Here is a 24,513-nt window from a genome sequence, read left to right as displayed (position 1 = left end):
GAGAGAAAGTCAGGGTACGTCCTCTAAACTTCACAACCAGGAGTGGTGTGAAGGAAGCAACCAAACATTATGAGCAGGCTTCCTAAGCCTCACGCAATCAATTTTCTCTGATTGTCTGGTTGTAGAAAATGAGACTAGGAGTAACCCATATAAATGACTCGGAAGTTTGTATTTGCATAGGAATAAATTTATATAGGAATAAGGAAATAGGAAAATAAAAAATTTTACACAATTTTTATTTGTCCTAACATACTCACCGAGAACTACTTTTCTGTGGAGTCACTTGGTGACCTCTCAATCTCGACCAAGGTTTTCCCGCCGTTACCCCCCTACCCCGCTCTATATAGGTTTTACCCCCGCCGCCAGAGGATGCGCCCTGAGGGCAGGATTAGGGCAGGTCACTGCCTCTCTGGGTCAGCATCGCCATTAAGTTCGTCGTTTAGCCCAACTTGGCAATGGAAGGATGGCACTCGGGGACGGAAGGGAGGGCCATTACCCGAAAAGTAGTTCTCGGTGAGTATGTTAGGAAAAATAAAAATTGTTTAAAATTTTTGATTTGTTCCGACACAAATACTCACCGAGAACTACTTTTCTGTGGAGACTTATACTTTAGGAGGCGGGAGTGCCATTCTGCCACTTGGTTCGGCACATAGTGCCTAGAGGGCTAAGGAATGCGGGGCCTATCAGAGAGCGGAGAGAGGGTAACTGCGGAACCTTACGCTATTATCTAAGACTCGCCTCTTAAAATTTCTTCTGCTGAATTTCCTCCTGAAGAATTTATTCTCCGTTGGGGACATCTTCTAGCCTACCGCTACACAGATTGGAGGGCGGCGATGACTGTCCCAATGGAGAATCCATCCAAGGATTTTCTTGAATAATCCTTGAGATAGTGGGCAGTAAAGGTCACTGGTGCGACCAAGTGCCAGCTTGTAGGATCTGTCCCACCGCCATGTTTCTCTCAAAGGCCAAGGAAGTGCTCAGGCCCCTGATGTCATGGGGGCGGGGAGTGCCTGGCACTGCCATCTTATCCTCTTCATAAGTTCTAGCGATGACTTGTCTCAGCCAGAAGGAAATGGTGTTCTTGGAGACTTGCTTCTTATTAACACCTGTGGAGACGAAGAGGTTCTTGGCACCTGGTCGGAGATGAGCCGTCCTTTCCAGGTACTTCCTGAGCGTCCTTACTGGGCATAACTTCAAGTCTTCCGTATTGCCTGTCCTGGGAATGGCCGGAATTGAGAAACCTTCAAACTTCGGGTCCCAGACTGCTGGGTTGTGAGTCTTCGCCACAAAGGAGGGTATGAACCTGAAGGACACTTCCTTCCACCCTTTGAGGGTGAGGTCTTTGTCCCCGATATCTTTGAGGGGTTCAAAGGGAGGACGACTTAGCATTTTCAGGACCTTGGCCAGGTCCCATCTGGGCACTCTCCTAGCTTGAGGAGGGCAGGACTGCTCGAAACTCCTAATCAACATCGCTGTGTGTCTCGAGGTCCCCAGGTCGATGCCTTTTAGGAGGAAGACTTGGCCTAAGGCTGCCCGTACTCCTTTAATGGCTGGGATTGACATCCCTATTTCATCCCTAGGGTACACGAGAAACTCAGCTATGTCTGGGACTGAAGCTTTAAGAGGTCTTATGCGTTTCTCCGAGCACCACTTCGTAAAGGCGGCCCACTTCGCCTGGAATACCACGGTAGAGGATTTTCTTAGGTATAGGGACATCCTCTTAGCTGTGGAGGTGGAGTACCCCTCCTTCTTCAAGAGCCGCTCGATAGTCTCCAGGCATGAAGGCGAAGAGAGAGAGGGTTGTCGTGGAACTTGCGGAAGTGAGGTTGCCGCAGTAGATCTGACCTGGGGGGCAGAGGCCAAGGCGGTTGGCTTGCCAGGTCTTTTAGATCCGCGAACCACTCCCTCTCTGGCCACCAGGGCGCTACCAAAGTCATCCTTAGGTTTTGGGAGGCTCTACTCTGTTGAGTACCTGCCTTAACAGCGTGAAGGGGGGAAAAGCGTATACGTCCAAGTTGTCCCACTTGTGCTGGAAGGCGTCTTCTAGGGCTGCTCTTTGGTCTGGTACCGGGGAGCAATAGACCGGTAGCTTGAGCTTTGTTGCAAAGAGATCCATCACAGGGGAGCCCCAGCGTTGAATGATGAGTCTGGCTACTTCCGGGTGTAGGGACCACTCCGTCCCCACTATCTGACCCATTCTGCTGAGGCCGTCGGCTAGCACGTTTCTCTTCCCGGGGATGAACCTTGCTAGCAGTACCACCTGTTGCTCGTTCGCCCAATGCAGGATGTTTATGGTGAGGTCGCACAGTTCCTTCCATCTCATGCCCCCTTGCTTCTTTATGTAGGCTACCACCGTGGCGTTGTCGCACATTAAGGCCACGGTGTTTCCCCTCAACCGACTTGCAAAGTGCAGACATGCCTTCTGGACTGCTTTTAGCTCTAGGACGTTGATGTGGAGATGTCTTTCGGTCTCCGACCAGGTACCGCTTGCTGTCTCCTCCCGAAGGTGGGCTCCCCACCCTAGGCTGGAGGCGTCTGTGAACAGGAGGTACTCGGGGGGACTGGACCCGAGGGGCATCCCCTTGAGGGAGTTCGACTGGCAGTGCCACCATTCTAGGGCTGTTCTCGTGTCTGGAAGGACAGGAATCAACGCCTTCTGAGCGCCTGTCTGGGACCAGAGGCCCTTGAGGTTCCATTGCACGGGTCTGAGCCGCATCTTCCCTTGGGGAACCAGTTTCTCTAATGAGACCAGGTGACCTATTAGTCTCTGCCAGTCTTTCGCCCTCCTGGAATGTTCTGACAGGAACGGCTGAATGATGTGATTGAGGTTCCGTATCCTGTCTTCCGAGGGGAAGACCTTCCCCTGCACGGTGTCCAACGTCATACCCAAGTACCCCATTCTGTTGGATGGCGTTAAGTTCGATTTTTCCAGATTGATAATGATTCCCAGATTCCTGCAGAACTGGAGGAGGTTCCTCCCTTGCTCTTCCAAGAGGGCCTTTGAGTTGGAAAGGAGCAACCAGTCGTCTAGGTATCTGATGAGACGGATACCTCGTTCGTGAGCCCACACTGAGACCGTCGCGAAGACCCTCGTGAACACTTGAGGGGCCGTCGACAGGCCGAAGCAAAGAATCTTGAACTGCAGGATCTGGGAGCCCCATTTTACCCGGAGGAACTTCCGACTCGACGGGTGGACAGGGATCTGGAAATATGCGTCCTTGAGGTCGACTGTCATCATGTAATCTTTCTCCCTCAAGGACATCAGGACGGATTTCGGGGTGTCCATCTTGAAGTCCGTCTTCTTGACGAACTTGTTGAGGGCCGATAGGTCTATCACGGGTCTCCACCCCCCCCGTTGCTTTCTCTACCAGGAACAGGTGGCTGTAGAAGCCTGGGCCTGGGAGAAGGACTTCTTCCATGGCTCCCTTCTCTAACATGGAGGAAACCTCTCCTTGAAGGGTGGCCCTTTTCAACGGGTCCCTGGGAGCCAACCATTCTGTCTGGGTGGCTGGAATAAGAGGGGGTGGGTCCGCTATGAAGGGGAGCCTGTAGCCTTCTTTCAGGACAGACACCGTCCAAGTATCTGCCCCTTGTGTTTTCCATGCTTGCCAATGAGGTCCGAGGCATCCCCCAACCCGAGGCTTGGGCGGGAGTAGGGGGCCTCTCCCTCTACCTTCTCCTAGAGGGGCGGCCTGATCTGCCTCTCTTCGAGGCGGAGTAACCCGACCTGAAGGAGCTGGCAGAAGCTGGTGCTCCCCTGCGGGAGGGCTGCGGAGTTGTTGTCCAGGAGGAGGAAGGGGCGTCCCTCCTCGAAGAGCTGGGGGCGGAATGAGGAGTCACGGCGCTATCCGAGACTGATCTCCTGTATGGCGGCCTTCTGGAAGATGTTTGTCTGGGGACGTTGGTCTCTCTCCTCTTGGACACCTTCTCCATTAGAACTTCCAGTTCCTTCAAAGGGAACAGAGACTCACCCCCTAAGGGTAGGCTACGCACAACTCGGGCTTCCCTGTCCGGGATCCTCCTTGACAACTTAGAGAGCACTGTGTCACGTTTCCTAAGCACCCAGTTGGCCGTCAAGGCGAGTGCTTGGTAAGCCAGAAACTTGAGGGTTTTCCCCCCGGAGGTGAGAAGGTCTGTCAGGAGACTCTGTTGCTCTGGATCTTCGGGGTCTATGGAGGCTTGCACGTTCACCAACGTGGAGGCCCACCAGTCCAGCCATGAGGAGACGTTCACCAGGTCCCTTGACATCTCCTCCATCATGGCGGCTTCCGTGGGCGAGAAGGAAACAGGGGCTGAAGAGGCCCTTTCGTCCGAGCCGCCTTGTCCCAGGATGTCTAAGGCCGGGTCCACTTTACAGGGGCCTGGGCGCCGCCCTTCAGGAATATACACCTTCCCTTGCGTCTTGAGACCCTACAGTAGTTTGGAGACACTCTGGGACTTGGGGGCCTCCGCATTGCTGGCCACCAAGTTATCTATGTACTCTTGTTCCCAGTACTAGGTCTGGGGCAAGAGGAAGGGCCAGGGAGGACTTCGGAAGGGCGTCGTGGTGAGTGAATCTCCGGAGGCTTGACCTCCAGGAATTCACCTTAGGAGTCGAGGGTTCTGCGATCCCATGGAGCCTCCTGATGAGACCTACCACCCTTCTGTACGCGGAGTCCTCCGACGGGGGAGCCTCGCCTCTGTCGGCCGAGGCCTCGGCCTGGCGTGGGGGTGCAGGGTTGCTTGGACGGTAGACCGGGCGTCCTCCTCTTGGGTCCAGGGAGGTCGACCCGTAACCGTAGGGCGCTCCGTAAGAGGGTGGATCTCGCCGTAAGGCGGGTGCCACCGGCTCAGGGAGGGCCCTCGGCTGCCCCAAGGCTCTGGAAGCCGAGGACACGGTCCCGGTGGGCTGACCCGACAACGGGAACCGGTCCTTCTTGCTCGATGACCGCACCAGCTGGGCTGGTTCGGTCAGGCTGCCTTCAAGGAAGCGCGTTTCCCCCCGCTGGGCGGGGTGAACCGGAGGCCTCGAGGACTTATGCTTATGAGCGAGGTCCTTCCTGCGTGGCAGGTCGAGCGGTTCTAGGCTGTGCGTAGGGAGCGGCAGCCTAGAGGCTCGTTCACTGGACCGAGAGTCTGGAGAGTGGAGCCTCTGGACTCTCCTGAAGGGACGTAGACCCATTCGCCGCCGGGAGAGGCATCTCTCCTATACTTACGGGAGTGAGAGCGGGGGCGCTTCCTGCTGTCGCGACCTTGACCTGGAGCGGGAACGATCGCTTTCGGACCGCTCTCTCTTCCGGTGCCGTTTCTCCCTGACTTCTCCCCCGGAGGATGAATCCACCTCTGACGAGTCTGAGGGCGCCACGTTCCTCGCGTAACGGCTGCCCGCGTGATGCGTGGGGGAAGCTCTTCGCCGTCGGACGTCCGAGACTGGATGTTGGAGGAAGTCTTCGGGGACCGCTGTGGAGATCGTCGGCACTGAGTCTACTCTATCCATGCCAGGGGGCCAGGGGTCCAGGGTCACGGCCATTCTTAGCGGTGACCTCCCCGGTGTTTTCGGCAGCTTCCACCCGAAAGCATCGCTACTCGGGCGGCGAACTCTAGCGTGGCTGTCCTCTGGCGGGGGAGAGCTCGACGCACCGGCCCACGAGGGCGGTGGGGACTCTGAAATAACGACACTGCCCCATACGGGGTCTTCTGAGGACGCGTGGTCCCCTGCCACGTGGCCTGATTCACCCGAAGCACTACCGGACCCTCCGTTATCTCTAGAGGGGCCTGCCCTTGGTTCTTCCCTCACACTGGGTTCACCGGGAAGAACGCTATGGCTAATCACAACACTGGGGGCTGGCTGCCCTCTCCTCTGCGAAGGAGACGGAGAAGCCGAGGCTTCGTCGGACCGATCACTGACCGACGGTAAAGAAGAAACGCCACTCACTTTTCTGGGGGAACGCTTAGACAACTTCTTCTTTTTGGTACTGTACCGTACCCACTGTATATCGTCCCAGCTTACGCACTCCGGACACGTGTCCGCGGTGGAGCAAACTTTTCCCCTGCACGTGGAACAAAGGGAATGAGGGTCCACTTCTGGCTTAGAGAGGAAAGCCCCACACGACTTTCCGGCTCTGGGACCAGGGCAACGACGCACATGCTCCATCGTTCGCACACGAAGGGCCAACACTAGCGAGTTATAAGCACACAGGGATAACGCAGGGGGAACGCACTGAAACACTTGCGAATAACGCACTACGCAAGAAAAACACAAGTCCCCACACTGGTAACACGTGGAATCACAAACGCGCCAAAGGATCGAGAGAGCGAGAGAGTGAGATGTTTCACATCTCACGACCAAGAACTTAATGGCGATGCTGACCCAGAGAGGCAGTGACCTGCCCTAATCCTGCTCTCAGGGCGCATCCTCTGGCGGCGGGGGTAAAACCTATATAGAGCGGGGTAGGGGGGTAACGGCGGGAAAACCTTGGTCGAGATTGAGAGGTCACCAAGTGACTCCACAGAAAAGTAGTTCTCGGTGAGTATTTGTGTCGGAACAAACTAAAATTAACTGAGTTATTACTTCCACTGTAATTAGGACTTTACAAAGGTTCTATGTTCTATTTAAAGACACAAGGGGTCTTTCTTGTCCAACTTAGTTTTATAAAGTAAAAGTATCCTCGCTTTATAAAGAAACCAACAATCCACTGTTCAGAAACTAACGACAACACACAACTAGAGCATCAAGCAGGTGTGTAACTTTAATAAAATTACAAGCATATCTTAAATGTGAGCTCTTAATATTACTGTAATGAAGACTGTTACATATGAAGAGAACAAATAACTTTTCTTGAAAATCACAACAGCAATATACAAGTAAAAAATACATACTTATCTTGTTCCTTTGTATCCGATTTCCCTCCGAGTTGTTCGATAGCAGGATTGAAGTAGGTTTCCAGTGCTGGTACAAAGTCCCTCTCTGGTAATTTACATGCTTCCAAGTTATTTTGGTGCAAATTCCATAAACGAGTCATCTCTGCACTGTAATAACAATTGATATTTAGTTTACATTCTTTGTATTACAATATTTGCAGTAAATATAACAGAATTAGAGGTGGGTTTAAAACAAACACTGGGAAAGGGTATCATCATTAATACATACTAATGAAAAATTCTGAAATAATAACTAATTTGGTTAACTACACAACTCTTTCAAACGTTTTATTGCCTCCACATTTTTCAAAGAAAAGGGAAGCAAAGAACTGCTGAAGGTGATTACCTCATAAAACCTAAACTTATTATGACTAGTGTTCCAAAGGTAATAGTGTTCCTGGACCCTTGTTTGAAGTTTATTCTGGTGAAAAGATTGTTACCTTGAGGAAAACAGGAATGAGGAAGATCAAGTTTCTCATTGCTCATCTTACTGTCAGACACATTAGACGAAAGGGTTGCTTTTTTATTTGGACACTGATTGACCGAGATATCTGACTTAAGCAAAGAATGGACTGTTGATTTTACACCAAAAGGGGGAAGATTTAAGAGTAGACCACCATCTAAGTTATTGAATTGTACCATAACGTGTTTATTGTATTTCATGGTCAAATTGTATTCCTTTTCAGTTGAAGTATAAAGGGTTGCTGTGGCCTGATTGGTAACGTCTCTGCCTGGTGTTTGCCAGTCGGGGGTTCGAGTCCCGCTCAGACTCGTTAGTGCCATTAGTGTCTGCAACCTTACCATCCTTGCGAGCTAAGGTTGGGGAGTTTGGGGGAGCCTATAGGTCTATCTGCCGAGTCATCTGTAGCCACTGCCTGGCCTTCCCTGGTCCTAGCTTGGGTGGAGAGGAGGCTTGGGCACTGATCATATAATATATGGTCAGTCTCTAGGGCATTGTCCTGATTGGTAGGGCAATGTCACTGTCCCTTGCCTCTGCCATTCATGAGCAACCTTTAAACCTTTAAACAGATCTTAGCTGAGTATACAGTAGTTATTCAAGGTCAAATCTGATCTCTTCCTTTACAAAAGATGATAAGCCTACTGTTTCTACAATCATCACCAAAATATGATTTGTCATTGATTTGGTATTTTAACACACAAGGAATATGCCTATCACTTACATTGACCAGATCTTAATCTAAGAGAACATGGCCAACTACTAAATACAATTGTGATAATTCAAATACCAAAGACCACTCAAAATGCTATTGGAAACTGCTTGAAATTTTATATACTGTTTATCTTACAAGAGTATGACACATTAGGGACAGGCTGTTCAATTTTAATGATTAGCAAAACCAGGGCATGATCAGCCGTCGCAAGTGGAGTAAACAAGATTAAGATACCAAATTGGAAATTAATACTAAAAAATACTTGAAGAATGGGAAAACTGGAGAAAGACTTCAATCTAAGCTCATCCATCCACAGGCATTTCTAATCCCTCCACAGGTTAATGAAAATTGAAATTATTTTACAAAAAACTGTAGACTTTATAACAAGGGACTGTAGTGCAAGGAAACAAGCAAAAAAAAAAAAAACGGAAATAACTGAAGTAACTTCTTAAAATGCACAGCTGCAATTGTCACCAAAATGAAAATTACACAATCTATCATCACCATTATCTCCTCTTACGCCTAATGACATAAAGGGACTCCGTTAGATTTCGCCAGTCGTCTCTAACTTGAGCTTTTAAATCAATACTTCACCATTCACCAACTCCTACTTCATGCTTCATAGCCTTCATAACACACATAATCTATGCTATAGAATATTTCAAATACACTATAATTACAGAGGTACAAACATTAAAGTGCATACTCACTTTCCCATTGAAAATTTTTTCTTAGAATCTGCTTCTCTGACAATTTCGCCAAGCCTCTTCTTTCCTCTTTTTTTCATAGCTGACTTTGAATCCCAATCATCTTTCTGTGGAGACAAAAAAAAAAAAGATTATGAAGCATTCACCAAGAATAGAAAATTAAAAATTAGGATAATAATCACAATGACTATGGTGTAGGACATTAGATGACCAAAATTTGTTGATAAACATCACCAATTTTTAAAATAACATGTAATTTTTCAAAATATACAAACTTGAGTCCTTTCATAGGAGTATGACTTTAATGAAGCTGGAAACTCAGCTATCAAAAATTATGACGAGGTGTCAGTAGCTATAGTAGGGAAGGCCAGTGCCTCTGCTGTTCAACCAAGTAGCCACTTTGACCTTTGCCTAGGAATTGTAGGGTCGATGAGGTGGGACTTACACTAAAGGACTCAGGTTTGTATGCTAGGAAAAATACAAATTATTATACAAATGTAAACCTTTGTCCTTTTATAGGAGCCTTATCCTTTGGAGGGAGGAAATTCCTATGGCCAAACTGGCTGGCATAAAATCCAAGGATGTTGATGCACTAGGACCTAAAGATGGGCACGAGTGCTGACTCCAATCCACACCACATTTATTAACCTAAGAGTTCAGGTGATAAGTTTAATATTTTGCCGTAAGGCACAGTCAATGGAGGAGCCTGAATCCTTACTGGGATACCGCCGACAGAATGTAAGGCTAAAATAGTGTTGGTTTACATATATATCCATCCCCCCCTTTGTCAGGAGGATGGGAGAAACAACTGCTACATTAAATTAAATAGTATCTCAGCCACCCGTTGAAATACCCCTGGTAGTGTTATTTGCTCCTTTGACTGGCAAGACAATAATACATTGGATCCCTCTTTGGTTACAGCTCATTTTTCCTTTACCTACACATACATTGAATAGTCTGGCCTATTCTTTACACATTCCCCTATGTCCTCATACACCTGTCAACACTAAGATAACCAAAAATGCTTCGCTCAATTGTTCAGTAGCTACTTTTCTCTTGGTAATGGCAGAAGAGACTTTAGCTATGGTAAGCAGCTCTTCTAAAGAAGGACACTCCAAAATCAAACGTTTGTATTCTAGTCTTGGGTAGTTCCATAGCCTTTGTACCATGGTCTTCCACTGTCTTGGGTTAAAGTTCTCTTGCTTGAGGGTACACTCAGGGACACTATTCTCTCTTTGCTTATATATGATGGATCTATTTTAATGTTGTTACTGATCTCAAGATATTTTATATTATTCATTACTTCTTATAGCCTATACAGCTTATTTCCTTTCTCAATGGGCTATTTTTGTTGTTGAAGCCCTTGGGCTTATAGCATCCTGGTTTTCCAACTAGGGTTGTAGCTTAGAAAGTAATATTAATAATAATAATAATAATAGCGCTTGTGACAAAAAGAGATTTTCTCGCTAATGAAAGAGTGGCTTCCGTGCTGAAGACAGGGTCAGCCAGTTCAGTCGTTGAGGTATCAAAGCAGATGAATTCCTTTGGCATGAGGCCAAGCAAAAACTAGAATAAGCCCTTTAAGCCCAGCAGAGGATTTTAAAACTGATAGACCTCCTCCCATCTGAGGATGAAGTGGAGGAACTTCCTTCAAAACAGATAACTGGTACTGTATGCCTATATTAGATCTAACGAGAGCATGCAGTCATTCTTTCTGATGGCTTGGCAGATCATATGGTGCTTGCCATCTCCATGTTGAGCAGAGTTTCTAGTACTCATTCAAAGCTCAGAGGTCCATGGGCAGTCTCCAGCACCCAGGTGACTTTTAAAGAACAGGTGACTGCAGAGGCCTGGAGATCCATCCTGTACAAGTTGTAGCAAGACCCTGTCCTGCATCTTTTCCACTTCTGATAGTAAGATGAGGTGCTTCTCTACGATCCGACCGTATGAGGATGACATCATTGGTATCAAAGTGAGGGGAGGATGAAAGCAAATGAATGGGAGGAGATATCCATAGCAAAAGGACGCTTACAGTTCCAACCTCTCCCCAGTGGTACCTTTCACCTTGCGCATTGGCTCGGCAGCCATCCCCCACTTATGGCTAAAACAGGGTCGAATGAGGCTAAGAACCTTGGATTTTTTGTCTGAGGATGGTACTGGAGTAGAAGACTAAGACAGACTTAGGGGTCATTAGTCTTTTTCAGGGCTGATTCCAGTGGGGTCAAAACTGTTCTTATAAATCCAGCCTTGAAGTACTAGATTTCTTAAAAGAGATGGCTAGGTGGAAAAGGGACAACTGGCTTTTTTTTTCTCCATATATTTACTGTACCTTCAACTTTCTCCAGAGGAAAAAGACTCGACCCTTAACAGTTGGGACATTTCTTAGTGCCAAAGCTTCCCTTGCCCCTAATTGCCTGGCAAATTTGGCAGCTACAGCACCCTTCTTTTCAACACTCCATTGGTCCACTGGTTCACTCACTCACTGGTGGGCTAAGAAGGTGGCAGTCTTCACCTGACAATGCAAGGTCAGTAAATTTCTTCTTGATCTTAGGATGCAATAGATCCTGGAAAGAAACTAAGTAAGCCACTGTTCCAGACCAGTGGTCCAACCAAAGGTTGCTTGAAGGATAGCCATTACTGTAGCTTCCATGTTCGCTGACTTGGAGGCAGAAAGGGTTGTCGTCTGCACTCACATTCTTTCAATCAAAGAACATAGAGTCAATGTTGTGAGTGTTGGGTCAACTGGGAGAGGAGATGAGATAGCCTCTCCGTGATTATAAAATCTTTGATGTCACGAGAGAGCAGGCAGCAGGATCCTATTTGACCTGCTGGTATGGGGTGAATTATTTTGTCCAGAGACCTGGTTGTTAGCTCTGTCCAATACTTCCTTGGCCAGTTCTGACCATAGAAGTTTCAAGGAGGGTCTTGATCCATGTGGGATTTTGAAGACTGTCTATTAACGTCTTTCCTCCTTTAACAGGCATTCTAGTTGCCTCTCGCAAGCTATTAATTTGCTTCATTTAGGTTAGGCCCTTCAGGAAAATCGATTCCGTCATTGGGTTACGGTTTTACTCCTGGAGCGGGCCTTGAATCTGGTGCTGAAGGGTTGGTTGAATCTGACGATTCCTCACTCCCAGGGGGTAGGAAATCAAGTCTGTCGGTATGCTGTTCTGGGGTTCTTTCTGGGCAAAGAACCGAGTCTGGATGGCCTTCTCCTCTGCAGGTGATCCAGAAGACGTGGCATTAGAGGAAGCTCTAGGGTTAGAAGTTGCTAAGGCTAGCATGAGCTTATCCGCTGACAGGATGTCCTCCAACACTAAGGAACGAAAGTTATAAGGGCATTGTCCTTCGCTAGGTCACCATCTGAAAAGGGGGAAGCCCGTCAGAGCTTGTCCTAATGTTAATTCCCGGTTATGTCCTCCATACCTTAGCCAGAGAGGGTTCTGAAGCCTGATTACCAAAGACAGGAGATAGAGACCTTGCAGAACTCTACTACTTTGAGGAAGACCCTGAAGGAACATTATCCCGCTTGCCCTTCTTTTTCTTTCTCTTGCCATACCCAAGCGACTTTGAAGACGGTCACACTTTACATTCATTGCAGTCGTGGTCCTTGCAAGAAGGGCACAATGAATGGGGGCCCACTGAGCTCCTATTCATAAATGTTGCACATCAACAACAGGGAACGTCAGGGCAGAATTGTGTGCCTACACATGGTTTCTCCATTCTTTCAAAATATCAGCAAACTAAAAGGGAAAAGCAAAAAATTTAGAAAGCAAAGTTCTGCCACACTGAAAGTACGTCTGTAAAACTAGGCTGTTCAAGTTTAAGTGGCTACACCATAAGCCGGCATGAGGACAGGAGTTCCCTGCATCGCATCTGCCAGTAACTACCAACACCTCATTATAATTTTCAACAGCCAAGTTTCCAGCTTCTTGAACCATACTCTGATTAAAGGACGAAGTTTGTATTTGTGTAGAATTCAAGATATTTTTGCAGACATTCAGTTGCCTTGTTTTAAATGTAAGTTAAGGAAATGAAGCTATTACTGCGGAAACTCCTAAAGCTAAAGTAATATCATGCTGTCCAAGGATAGGAGAGGTCATGTGACGGAACACAAGGGTAAACTACACAAAACTCTGGTCATTTGAGAGGAGGTTCCAGGTAACTCCTAAGAAAGTGTTTCGAGGTAAGTCTGTGTTGGAACAATTTGTCATTTCAAAATCTTTTTTATTTCAGATAAAGGATATTCAACCTGTAGCAAAGACATGAATAATATGGTGAAAATGATGTGGGCCAAGTGTGTGTGCGTGGCCGTTGCAAAGCCACGACCACCCGAAACAATATACCTAGCTACTGGCATTCTGTCGTTTCCTCCACCCTTCTTCATCTCTTTCTCACCATCATCATCATCATCACCACCAGCAAGTCCTGAGGCGACAGCACCGTGGGTGAAGGGGGCAGGCCTGGATAGCTGGAAGCCCTTAGCCCACGACTGCACTCAGGCGGCGAGTCTAAGATTCAGTCGCTCTCTGGTGACGGTGCCGTGACACCAGAGTTCGGCAGCTGGACCCGTGACTGGGCTGGCCTATTGAGGACACCGCAGCCCACCCCACATGGGGAGGCCCCTGGAAAAGGTGGGGTAAACATCGGACACGGCAAACCCGTCTGGTCAGCTCACCGCGGCTGGCGGACATCCCACTAATGCGGTCGAAATAACAAGAAAAAAATATTAACCTTAGGTGCGTGGAACATCCGCACCCTCCAAGACGTGACGAACACCAACCACACGGAACGACGTACAGCCCTCGTCTGCAAGGAGCTAGCCCGCTTCAATGTTGATGTGGCGGCTCTTAGCGAGACCAGACTACCCGAAGAGGGCAACATCAGGGAAGCTGGAACAGGCTACACCATCTTCTGGAAAGGCAAGGCCCTAGAGGACCCTCGCATCCACGGTGTCGGCTTCGCCATCCGTTCCCAGCTGGTGCAGCAGCACAACCTCGCTCCCAAGACCATCAGTGAGCGCCTGATGACTGTCCGCATCCCCATCACGCGGGACAGACATCTCACCCTGATCTCTGTCTACGCCCCGACTATGACCTCAACCGATGATAACAAAGCTGCCTTCTACACCCAGCTCGACCGCACCATCCATGCAGTGCCCGCCAATGACAAGCTCGTTGTGCTTGGCGACTTTAATGCCCGAGTAGGCAAAGACCATCGCCTGTGGGAGGGAATCATCGGCCGCCATGGCATTGGAAATTGCAACGCAAATGGCCAACTCCTACTGGGTCTGTGTGCAGAACACCAACTTGTGGTAACCAACACCATCTTCCAGTTACCAAAGCGACAAAAGACCACATGGAGACACCCACGGTCTAAACACTGGCACACCCTGGACTACGTCCTGACCAGAGCCAGAGACCGAGGAGACGTCCGCATCACCCGATCCATGCCCGGAGCGGACGACTGCTGGACGGACCACAGACTCCTCATCTCCCGACTCTCCGTGACGACCCTACGACCACCCAGAAGGGCACCTGACAGCGTACCACACCAACGCTTTGATTGTAGTAAGCTCCGCAACCCACAGGTGGCACAGAACTACAAGGAGGCCTGCGAACAATACCTCGCAGACCCTGTGGGTCAGGCCACTGTCGAGCACCACTGGACCACCCTCAGAAACGCCATGGCCCGTGCCGCGGAGGAAACACTAGGCTACACCACCAAGAAACGGCGGGATTGGTTTGATGAGAATGATGCTACCATCTCTCTTCTCATTGAAACCAAACGACAAGCACGCCTGACTGTGGAAAATCAACCAACAGCAGCTAACAAATGTGCTCACAAGGTAGCTGAAGCTGGTTGCCAAAGAGGTATCCGTGAAGCCCAGAACACCTGGTGGCAAAGAAAAGCTGCAGAAATACAGTTTCGCTGACCAACGTGACCTGCGCAGCTTCTATGCAGCAACAAAAGAAATATTCGGTCCCACACGGTCATCAGTGGGCAGCCTGAAGGACGCGGATGGGGCCACGACCATCACCGACAGCGAGGGCATCCTGGCCAGATGGAGGTCTCACTTTGAGAACCTCCTCAATGACCAAGCAGACACCCCAGACGATCTCCTGCGAATGACCCCGCAGCATCCCGTCCGTCACTAGATGGCACTACCATCCTCCATCCATGACTTCAACAAGGCCCTGCAGCGCATGAAGCCCGGCAAAGCCCCAGGGCCAGACAACATCCCGTTGGAGCTCCTCACTCACGGTGGTCCCGGCTTGAGGAACCGTTTGATGCTCCTTATACTGAAAATATGGGAGACCAAGACCCCCCCCCAGTGACTTCCGCGATGCAAACATCATTACCATCTTCAAGAAGGGAGACAGGGAGAACTGTAACAACTACCAGGGAATATCACTACTAAGCATCGCGAGTAAGATTTTCGCTCGGATTCTCCTTGACCGCCTCCTTATTCTCGCAGAAGACGTAATGCCAGAGTCCCAGTGCGGCTTTCGACCTTCCCGCAGGACCATAGACATGATCTTCTGTGCACGACAACTACAAGAGAAGAGCCTCGAACAACAACAGCCCATAATGTTCATCTTCTGGGATTTGAAAAAGGCCTTCGACAAAGTACCTCGACCTGCCATGTGGGCTGTCCTCAAAAGATATGGCTGCCCACCCGATTTTGTCAAGCTGGTGCGTGCCCTCCATGACGGAATGGTTGGGAGAGTCTGCCACCAGAACTCTCTTTCAGACCCATTCCCCATCAACGGCGGCCTGAAGCAGGGCTGTGTTCTGGCCCCGACGTGTTTCTCGCTATACACCGCAGCAATGCTCAACGAGATTCCCCCAGACACACCCTCAGTCGACCTACGTTTCCGCATGGATGGAGGCGCTTTCAACCTCGCTAGACTCCGCGCCAGAACCAAGACCACCTTGTGTGCAGTGCGAGAACTGCAGTATGCTGACGACAATGCCACCCCAGGTCAGACGGCAGAGGACCTGCAGTCGTTAGCTGATGCATACAACTCTGCCTACGAACGTTTTGGGATGCAAGTCAACTCAGACAAAACCAAGACCCTCGTCCAACATCCACCAGGACTGATGCTCCCCAACTTCAATACCATAGTGAATGACCAACCGTTAGAACAGGTGGACCAGTTCTCCTACCTAGGGAGCATCCTAACATCAGCTCCCACAAGCAAAAAGGACGTGGAGAACAGGATCAGGGCAGCCCACTCCGCCTTTGGCCGACTCAACTGCCGCGTATTTAACAACCACGCACTGACAATGACTACCAAAATAATGGTGTTCAGGGCAGTAGTCCTCTCCACGCTCCTGTATGCATGTGAAACATGGACGCTATATAGCAACGATATTAAAATCCTAGAACGCTTCCAACAAATGAAACTGAGGCAGATCTTGAAAATCCCCTGGGAGAGCCACACCACCAACATTGAAGTCTTAGAACGTGACTCGCTGACCAGCGTGGAGGCCACCATCATCCACCACCGCCTCCGCTGGCTAGGACACGTGCATAGGATGGATCCATCTAGGCTCCCAAAGAAAATATTCTACGGAGAACTGACCCAGGGCACCAGACCACGAGGAGCCCCGAAAATGCGCTATAAAGATCAACTAAAGCGCACCCTGGCTCTGACTGACATCGATCCTTCCTCATGGGAAGAAACAGCCAGGGACAGGAAAACCTGGAGGAGTACAGTACACCATGGCACCGTGGACTTCGAGGAGAGGAGGAGACAAAATGAGGAGGCTAGGAGGAGAAGAAGGAGAGAACGATTAGAACAGCCCCGCCCACCACCTACCCTCCCTTGTGAACACTGTCCGCGACTCTTCCACCACAGACTAGGACTTAACAGCCACATCAGGCATAAGCACCCACCCCACAGACAGGAGGCTGATGGCTAACGACAGAACCCAATACTCGGACACGAATGGGCGCCGACGAATATGGATTTATCTACATACTGGATGGTTAATTGTAAAAGTAAATGATTTATTTATTCAACTAAGGAAAACTAAAAGATTGGTTACTAGATATCCCATACAACCTGAAGGTAGATTAAAGTAAGTGTGACACAAAGGTTATATTAAAAAAAAAAAAATATACCTGATCCTAAATTAACTCGAGAATTATACTTTGAAATGATGCTTAACTTTTGCAAATTTTAGGTACTCTATGAAATTTAAAAGTAAGTTGCTAAATATGATATTTTAATTATAAAATAAATTTTTGAATATACTTACCCGGTGAATATATAATAGCTGAGCCTCCGGCGGCTCGACAGAAAAAACACAAAAACTCGCGAGCGATCGCTATGAAGGTTGCGGGTGTGCCCACTAGCGCCAACTATCGGCCAGATACCGCATATACATGTAAACAGACCCAATTTTTCTCATCCCGCTGGGTCTCTATCGGGGAGGAAGGGGGGGCTTTTAATTTATATATTCACCGGGTAAGTATATTCAAAAATTTATTTTATAATTAAAATATCATTTTTAAATATTTAACTTAGCCGGTGAATATATAATAGCTGATTCACACCCATGGTGGTGGGTAGAGACCAGAGTTAATTAAGTTTACAGCGTATATGCTTAGAGTTTTTGACAGTTATATCATAACAAAACCCAAATATATAAAGGTACCTGGTAAGGAAGTTGACTTAGACGATTACTCTGCCTTATTAGTCTGTCTTCCTCACGAAGCCCAGCGATCCTCTTAGGATGCTGAAAGACTCCCAGGAGCTGAAGTATCAAGGGCTGCAACCCATACAACAGGACCTCATCAAACCCCTAATCTGGGCGCTCTCAAGAAATGACATTTGACCACCCGCCAAATCAAAAAAGGCTGCGAAAGGCTTCTTAGCCTTCCGTACAACCCAATTAAAAAACATTTCAAGAGCAGATTAAAAGGATATTGGAATTAAGGGAATGTAGTGGTAGAACCCTAACCCACTACTGCATTCGCTGTAACGAATGGACCCAGTGTGTAGCAGTCCTCGTAAAGAGTCTGGACATCTTTTAAGTAAAATGACGCGAATACCGACTTGCTTCTCCAAACGGTCGCGTCCATAATACTTTGCAGAGATTTATTTTGCTTAAAGGCCACGGAAGTTGCTATAGCTCTTATTTCGTGCGTCTTAACCTTAAGCAAGCATCGGTCTTTTTCATTCAAGTGAGAATGAGCCTCTCGTATTAAAAGTCTGATAAAATATGACAAAGCATTCTTTGACATAGGCAATGATGGTTTCTTAACTGAGCACCATAATGCCTCAGATCCACCTCGTAAGGACTTAGTACGAGCTAAGTAGAACTTAAGAGCTCTAACTGGACAACAGCACTCTTTCAAGTTCGTTGCCTACGATCTCTGACAGGCAAGGTATATCAAGAGACTTAGGCCAAGGACGAGAAGGCAGTTCATTTTTGGCCAGGAAACCAAGTTGAAGTGAACATTTGGCTTTTTCTGTAGAAAAGCCGATGTTCTTACTGAAGGCATGAATTTCACTGACCCTTTTAGCCGAAGCCAAGCACACTAGGAAAAGCGTCTTGAGGGTGAGATCCTTCAGGGAGGCTGAATGTAATGGCTCAAACCTGTCTGACATGAGGAACCTTAGGACCACGCCTAAGTTCCATCCAGGAGTTGCCAAACGACGTTCCTTAGAGGTCTCGAAAGACTTAAGGAGATCTTGGAGATCTTTATTGTTGGAAAGATCTAAGCCTCTATGACGAAAGACCGAAACCAACATGCTCCTGTAGCCCTTAATCGTGGGAGCTGAGAGGGAGCGAACATTTCTCAGATATAAAAGAAAATCTCCGATTGGGCTACAGAGGTACTGGAAGAGGACATAGATGCTGGCTTGCACCAATCTCGAAAGACTTCCCACTTCGACTGGTATACTCTGATGGTAGAAGCTCTCCTAGCTCTCGCAATCGCACTGGCTGCCTCCTTCGAAAAGCCTCGAGCTCTTGAGTCTCTCTCGATAGTCTGAAGGCAGTCAGACGAAGCGCGGGGAGGCTGTGATGAACATTCTTTACGTGGGGCTGACGTAAGAGATCTACCCTTAGAGGAAGACTTCTTGGAATGTCTACCAGCCATTGAAGTACCTCGGTGAACCACTCTCTCGCGGGCCAGAGGGTAGCAACCAACGTCAAGCCTGTCCCTTCGTGAGAGGCGAACTTCTACAGTACCTTGTTGACTATCCTGAATGGTGGGAATGCATATAAGTCCAGATGAGACCAATCCAGTAGAAACAAGTCTATGTGGATTGCTTCTGTATCTAGGACTGGTGAGCAATGGATTGGTAACCTTTTGGTCAACGAGGTGGCAAAGAGGTCTATGGAGGGTTGACCCCAAGTAGCCCAAAGACTCTTGCCCACGTCCATGTGGAGGGTTCATTCCGTGGGTATCACCTGACCCCTCCGACTAAGACAGTCTGCTAAGACGTTCAAGTCCCCCTGGATGAATCGTCAACAGGGAGATGCCTCGATTTCTTGACCATATGAGAAGGTCCCTTGCGATCTCGTACAGCGTGAGGGAGTGTGTGCCTCCTTGCTTGGAGATGTACGCCAAAGCTCTGGTGTTGTCTGAGTTGACCTCTACCACTTAGTTTCGAAGAAAGCTTTCAAATTTCATCAAGGCCAAGTGGACTGCTAATAGCTCCTTGCCGTTGATGTGCATGCTCTTCTGACTTGAGGTCCACAGACCCGAGCATTCCCGACCGTCCAGGGTCGCACCCCAACCCAAATCCGACGCGTCTGAGAACAACACGTGGTTTGGGTTCTTGACTGCTAGGGATAGTCCCTCTCTCAGACTGATATTGCTGTCCCACCATTTCAGGCATGCCTTTACTGGTTCGGAGACTGGGAATGAACCCGTCTCTAACGTCTTGTCCTTGTTCCAGTGAGAGGCTAGATGGAACTGGAGAGGCCGAAGGTGTAGTCTCCCTAGCGAGACAAACTGCTCCAGGGATGAGAGAGTCCCTACGAGACTGTTCCAACTCCTGACTGAACAAACGTTCTCTTTTCAGCATTAGTTGGACTTTGAGCAGGGCTTTTTCTATTCGGGTGGCAGACGGAAAAGCCCGAAAAAACTGGACTGCGAATATCCATCCCCAAATATAGAATACTGTACAGTAATCTGGGATGGGATCAGTTGGGACTTTTCTAGGTTGACTAAAAGTCCCAACTCCCTGGCCAGACTCAACGTCCAATGTAGATCCTGCAGACAGCGAAGACTGGACGATGCTCTGAGAAGCCAGTTGTCCAAGTACAGGGAGGCTCGGATTCCTGATAGATGGAGGGATTTTGCCACATTCCTCATGAGCCTCGTAAACACGAGAGGAGCAGGACTGAGGCCAAAGCACAGGGCTCGAAACTGGTACCCCACATTCCTGTAAACAAACCTCAGAAACAGTTAGGAATCCGGGTGTATAGGAATGTGGAAGTATGCCTCCTGAAGGTCGAGAGAGACCATCCAGTCGCCTTCCATTAACGCTGTCAAGACAGCCTGGTAGACTTCATCGTGAAGTTTGTCTTGACAATGAACACATTGAGCGCACATGCCTCTTACGTACTCCTGCAGTGAACATGGCTGCCAGATCATTGGAGCCATCCCTGATAGACTTGTTCCTGCAGAGAACGTGGCTGTCAGATTATTGGAGCCATCCCTGATAGCCTTGTTTATGCATGACATAATTGTACAGCAAAACTTCAAACGCTTGAAAAAACTCCTAACAGGAGATGGTCTAGCTCTGAAGCCGACCATAAAATCTTGGAGCGTCTCATGGCCAGGCGCCAGGGAGAGTCTATGAGGTTTGAGAAGTCTATCTGGGCAGAGGCAGGAACTCCCAAGCCGAGAACTTCTCCCGTGTCATATCAGACTCTCGCTCTATAAGCCAGCTTAAAAGTAGGGAAAGCAAAGGCTGTCTCCCCCAAACTCCTCCTGGTGATTAACCAGTCGCCTAGCAAACGTAAAGCTCTCTTAGAAGAGCGAGAGAGCACTAGCTTATAAAACAACGGCTTCGAAGTAGCTAGGCCTAGTGTAAACTCTGACGTTTAGGCGAACGAGGAGCAGCAGTTACAAAAAGATCCGGACAAAGATCCTTAAAAATCAGCATGATTTATTTAAAGTCCATAGAAGGCTGAGCAGCTTTAGGCTCCTCTCCGTCTGACAGAGTCCTCAAGGGAATATCAGTAGGAGGGGGATCAGCAACTTCCTCATCTGAAGGAACCTTGTCCGACAATTGCCGAGTCTCAAGCAAGGGAGAGACCTGCCGTGGTGGCAATGCTTGACAAGCAGAGTCCACACGCAAAGGAGCAACAGTAGCAGTCAAGGACGCTATGTCATGTAACTGCTTAAAGGACTGACCAGCAACAACAACAGGTGCGGGAAGACGCTCGATGTCAACTCAAGACTGCCTTGACTGCCTAGACTGAGCCGTCAAAACAACTCTTGACTGCGGTGCTTGACGCTCAACGTCAAAACAAGTCAACTATGCTGTTTGGCGAACGTCCTGAACGTCAACAAGAGCAAGCGGCAGCGGCTGAACGTCCACAAGCGGCTGAGAGTCAACACGGGACTGCATCGAGTGAGGCTCTACAAAACATGATTGACGTGACTTTGTAACGTCAATGTCAACAGGACGAGCAAAGGCTCGTTTGGGCGGCTGACGGCCAGGATCTCGATCAGCTAAGCGGCGAGGATCATCGTGAACCTGCTCAGCAGAATAGTCCTCCATAAGAGAGGCAAGCTTATTCTGCATGTCTTGCCGTACAACCCATTTAGGATCAACGGGAATGGTTGCGGTAAGAGACGAGGGTAACGTCTGTGACTGCAAAACCTTGCCCACAATAAGACTCTCGGAGCCTGTGTTACGCTTTTGTTTAGGCGGCGAGCAGTCTTTCGATGACTGCATAGGGTCAGAGCTGTCCCAATGGCTACAACCAGGACGCTGGACCTGTCCTGAAGGGACTGACTTTCGCTTTAAGGGCCTCGAAACCTTGCTCCACGGTTTCTTACGCGAAAAGCCTTCGGATGACGAGGAGAAAATCGTCTCGCTCGTCTTATGGTAGGGGCGGTCTTGATGACACGCCTGAAACCATAGAGGGAACGTCTGTTCGCTGATCAAGGCCTCTCGAACCCATAAGTCGTACGACATTACTTCTCCCCTGGGCTTGGGAGCTTGCAAGAGGTCTCGGACTAGACGAACGACAGGCACGAACAGACGAACCCTCGGTCGCAACACTGATAACACTTTGCGCAATTATCACTTTATCACTACGATTTTCTGTTTTGCACTTACTTCACTGAAATCGAATTTTTCAACAATTCACATTAGTCATGAATAAAACTGATTTCTACCTGAAGCACGCAATTCTACCCTCATCAAAAGGTTATAATTGCGAAATAAGTCGTATAATGTAAGCACATTAATACAAGCAAAAAACAGTAAACATATATTAAGATAAAAAGATCAGTGACTGGGAAGGAGACTAAACACTAGTTCATTCAAAACTACGTTTTCAATCTCTCACCGTACAGTGCCTTGGGACGAGAATAAAAACTAAAAACGTTTTATCCTTTCTCCCCGTACAGAGACTTGGGACGAGAGTAAAAAACTGACTCGAGAACAACGTTACTCGCTTGGGACGAGAATAAAGATCGAAACGTTCTCTCTTCCTCTCTCTCTCTCTCTTGATTTCACACCGAAGAGAAAAGCCCACTTACCTTTTGTCAATAAACAGGTTATTTGACTAAAGGAAAAAACTGAAAGGACTAAGAAATTGAAAATTAACAAGTTCCTTTAAATTTGTATTTAAAACATTTAAGTTTGAAAGAAGAATGAACAAAACGTCAGAATCGATTTACTCTTTCTGCAAAGTGAAACAGTGATTCTCTCTCTCTATCGTAACGATAGAGCGCAAACTGCGTAGCATAAACCAAACGTTAGTTCATCTTTGAAACAGTACGAAGACTATTCAAAGAAAATCTTTCATAAAATATCTACTAAAAAATATTCATTTAATAAGTTTTAAATCATTTGCTCTGTAAAAGTTATTTACGATTGAAAGGGCTCAACGTTGTTTAACTTCGGTTTCCAAGTTAGGACCGCCTACTCTCGGATTAGGGGAGGAATAGGTAAGGTCGCATATAAACAAATCATTAATTTATCTTGATGTTTATTATAAATGGAAAGCTAATCGAAGAGGCCTAATAAAGGCGGTTGAGATATAAAATATATAGAGGAAAATCTATAATTAACAACAACAATTTATAACGTGATAAGATAATTGCTAAAAGCCTAAAACACACTTCCGTACTAAGGGAAGGGTCGCCCATTTAAAAGTCAAAGAAAGTCCAAAAAAACAATCCAAAGTCATCAATAATTAAATCTATCCAAAAACGAGTTCAAGATTTAAGTTGAAGATAAAACACCTGCACTGCGAAAGCTCAAACCAAAAGGAAGTACTTCACCAAGACTGTTGAAAAACTCCAGGTTAACAGCGAGTAATGGTACGTCTTGTCGATCAGACCGACAGAGAAAAATTGAGTCTGTTTACATGTATATGCGGTATCTGGCCGATAGTTGGCGCTAGTCGGCACACCCGCAACCTTCATAGCGATCGCTCGCGAGTTTTTGTGTTTTTTCTGTCGAGCCGCCGGAGGCTCAGCTATTATATATTCACCGGCTAAGTTAAATATTTAAAAACCAATATTTTCCAAAAACATACCTTGCTATTCTGATTTTTATCTGTATCATCACTTGGACCTTTGATGTCTGGGCAGCCATTATTCTTCCAATCACTCCACATCAGTTCTCGCTGCGAATAAAACAAGCCGAAATGATTAAATATATATTACCATCGCTTCATTACTCATATTCAACACTAAATTAACCCAATAATACTAAACAGAATTACAATATTTTGTTTCTTACCTTAAGAATGTGTTTTACGGTTCCTACAAACGCAACTCCATCAGGAGGAGTTTCAGCTAATAAAGAGAAAACCAGTTCTTCAGTCTTCTTGACCCAAGTAAGTTGATCCTCTGAAAGTGTTTCCCTTAAAGAAAAGAATTAAGACGTTAATATAGAGTCCCATACTTTATGTTTGTGCCATGACACTAATTTGAACATATTCACCTAGATAACTGTTCAAACGACATGAATGTCATCTGATAACTCTTGTAATTCTATGAAATACACTTTTAATTTTTCTTGTGCAAATTACAATAATGTACAGTACCGTTGCACTAGCCAGAAAAATGTTGCACAGTAATACAGCACATTGGATGACAGTATGTCTAACATCATTTTCATCAATGGTATAAAATATATAAATAAATCTTGTAATACCTGCTTCTCAGAATTTAATCTGTTCTTAAAAAAAAGTGAAAATTAGAACACAAAGCTGACTAGACTGAACATCTGGGTAAGAAAACCAAGAAGTAAGAAATCAAAAGCTTAAGGCAATATGGAATGCAACTAGGGTCACGAGATGCTAGAAAGACACAGCTGGGCATCCGGCTGTTGTTATAAAACATTGAAGGTCAAAGTTTCACAGATGGTGACCATCGGAACCTGATAAAATTATCATGAGAGCTAATTTACTCATTTCTTTAAAGTGAAAGTGTTCATTCACAATATGGAATGGATGTTTATGATTTTGAGAAAGCTTTGGGTGGTTACCTTCCTGCCTTGATTTTCTGAATTGAA

At 47.3% G+C, this 24,513-nt stretch overlaps 1 protein-coding gene across 1 annotated transcript in view; it reads right to left on the bottom strand.

The window, feature by feature from the left end:
* Positions 1-24,513, bottom strand: part of Hpr1 (THO complex 1-like protein Hpr1) — a 75,624-nt gene that overhangs the window by 9,648 nt on the left and 41,463 nt on the right. The window contains exons 8-11 of the mRNA XM_068344772.1: positions 23,737-23,860; positions 23,531-23,620; positions 8,783-8,886; positions 6,859-7,008 (exon numbers count right to left, since the gene is read on the bottom strand). Coding sequence (XP_068200873.1) covers positions 6,859-7,008; positions 8,783-8,886; positions 23,531-23,620; positions 23,737-23,860 — 468 coding nt within the window. The remainder of the gene's footprint in view (positions 1-6,858; positions 7,009-8,782; positions 8,887-23,530; positions 23,621-23,736; positions 23,861-24,513) is intronic.

This window comes from Palaemon carinicauda, chromosome 21 (genome assembly GCF_036898095.1).
Source record: "Palaemon carinicauda isolate YSFRI2023 chromosome 21, ASM3689809v2, whole genome shotgun sequence".
Lineage (NCBI taxonomy): Eukaryota > Metazoa > Arthropoda > Malacostraca > Decapoda > Palaemonidae > Palaemon > Palaemon carinicauda.
The sequence above is the reverse complement of the archived record's forward strand: the minus strand, read 5'-3'. Positions and strand labels throughout refer to the sequence as shown.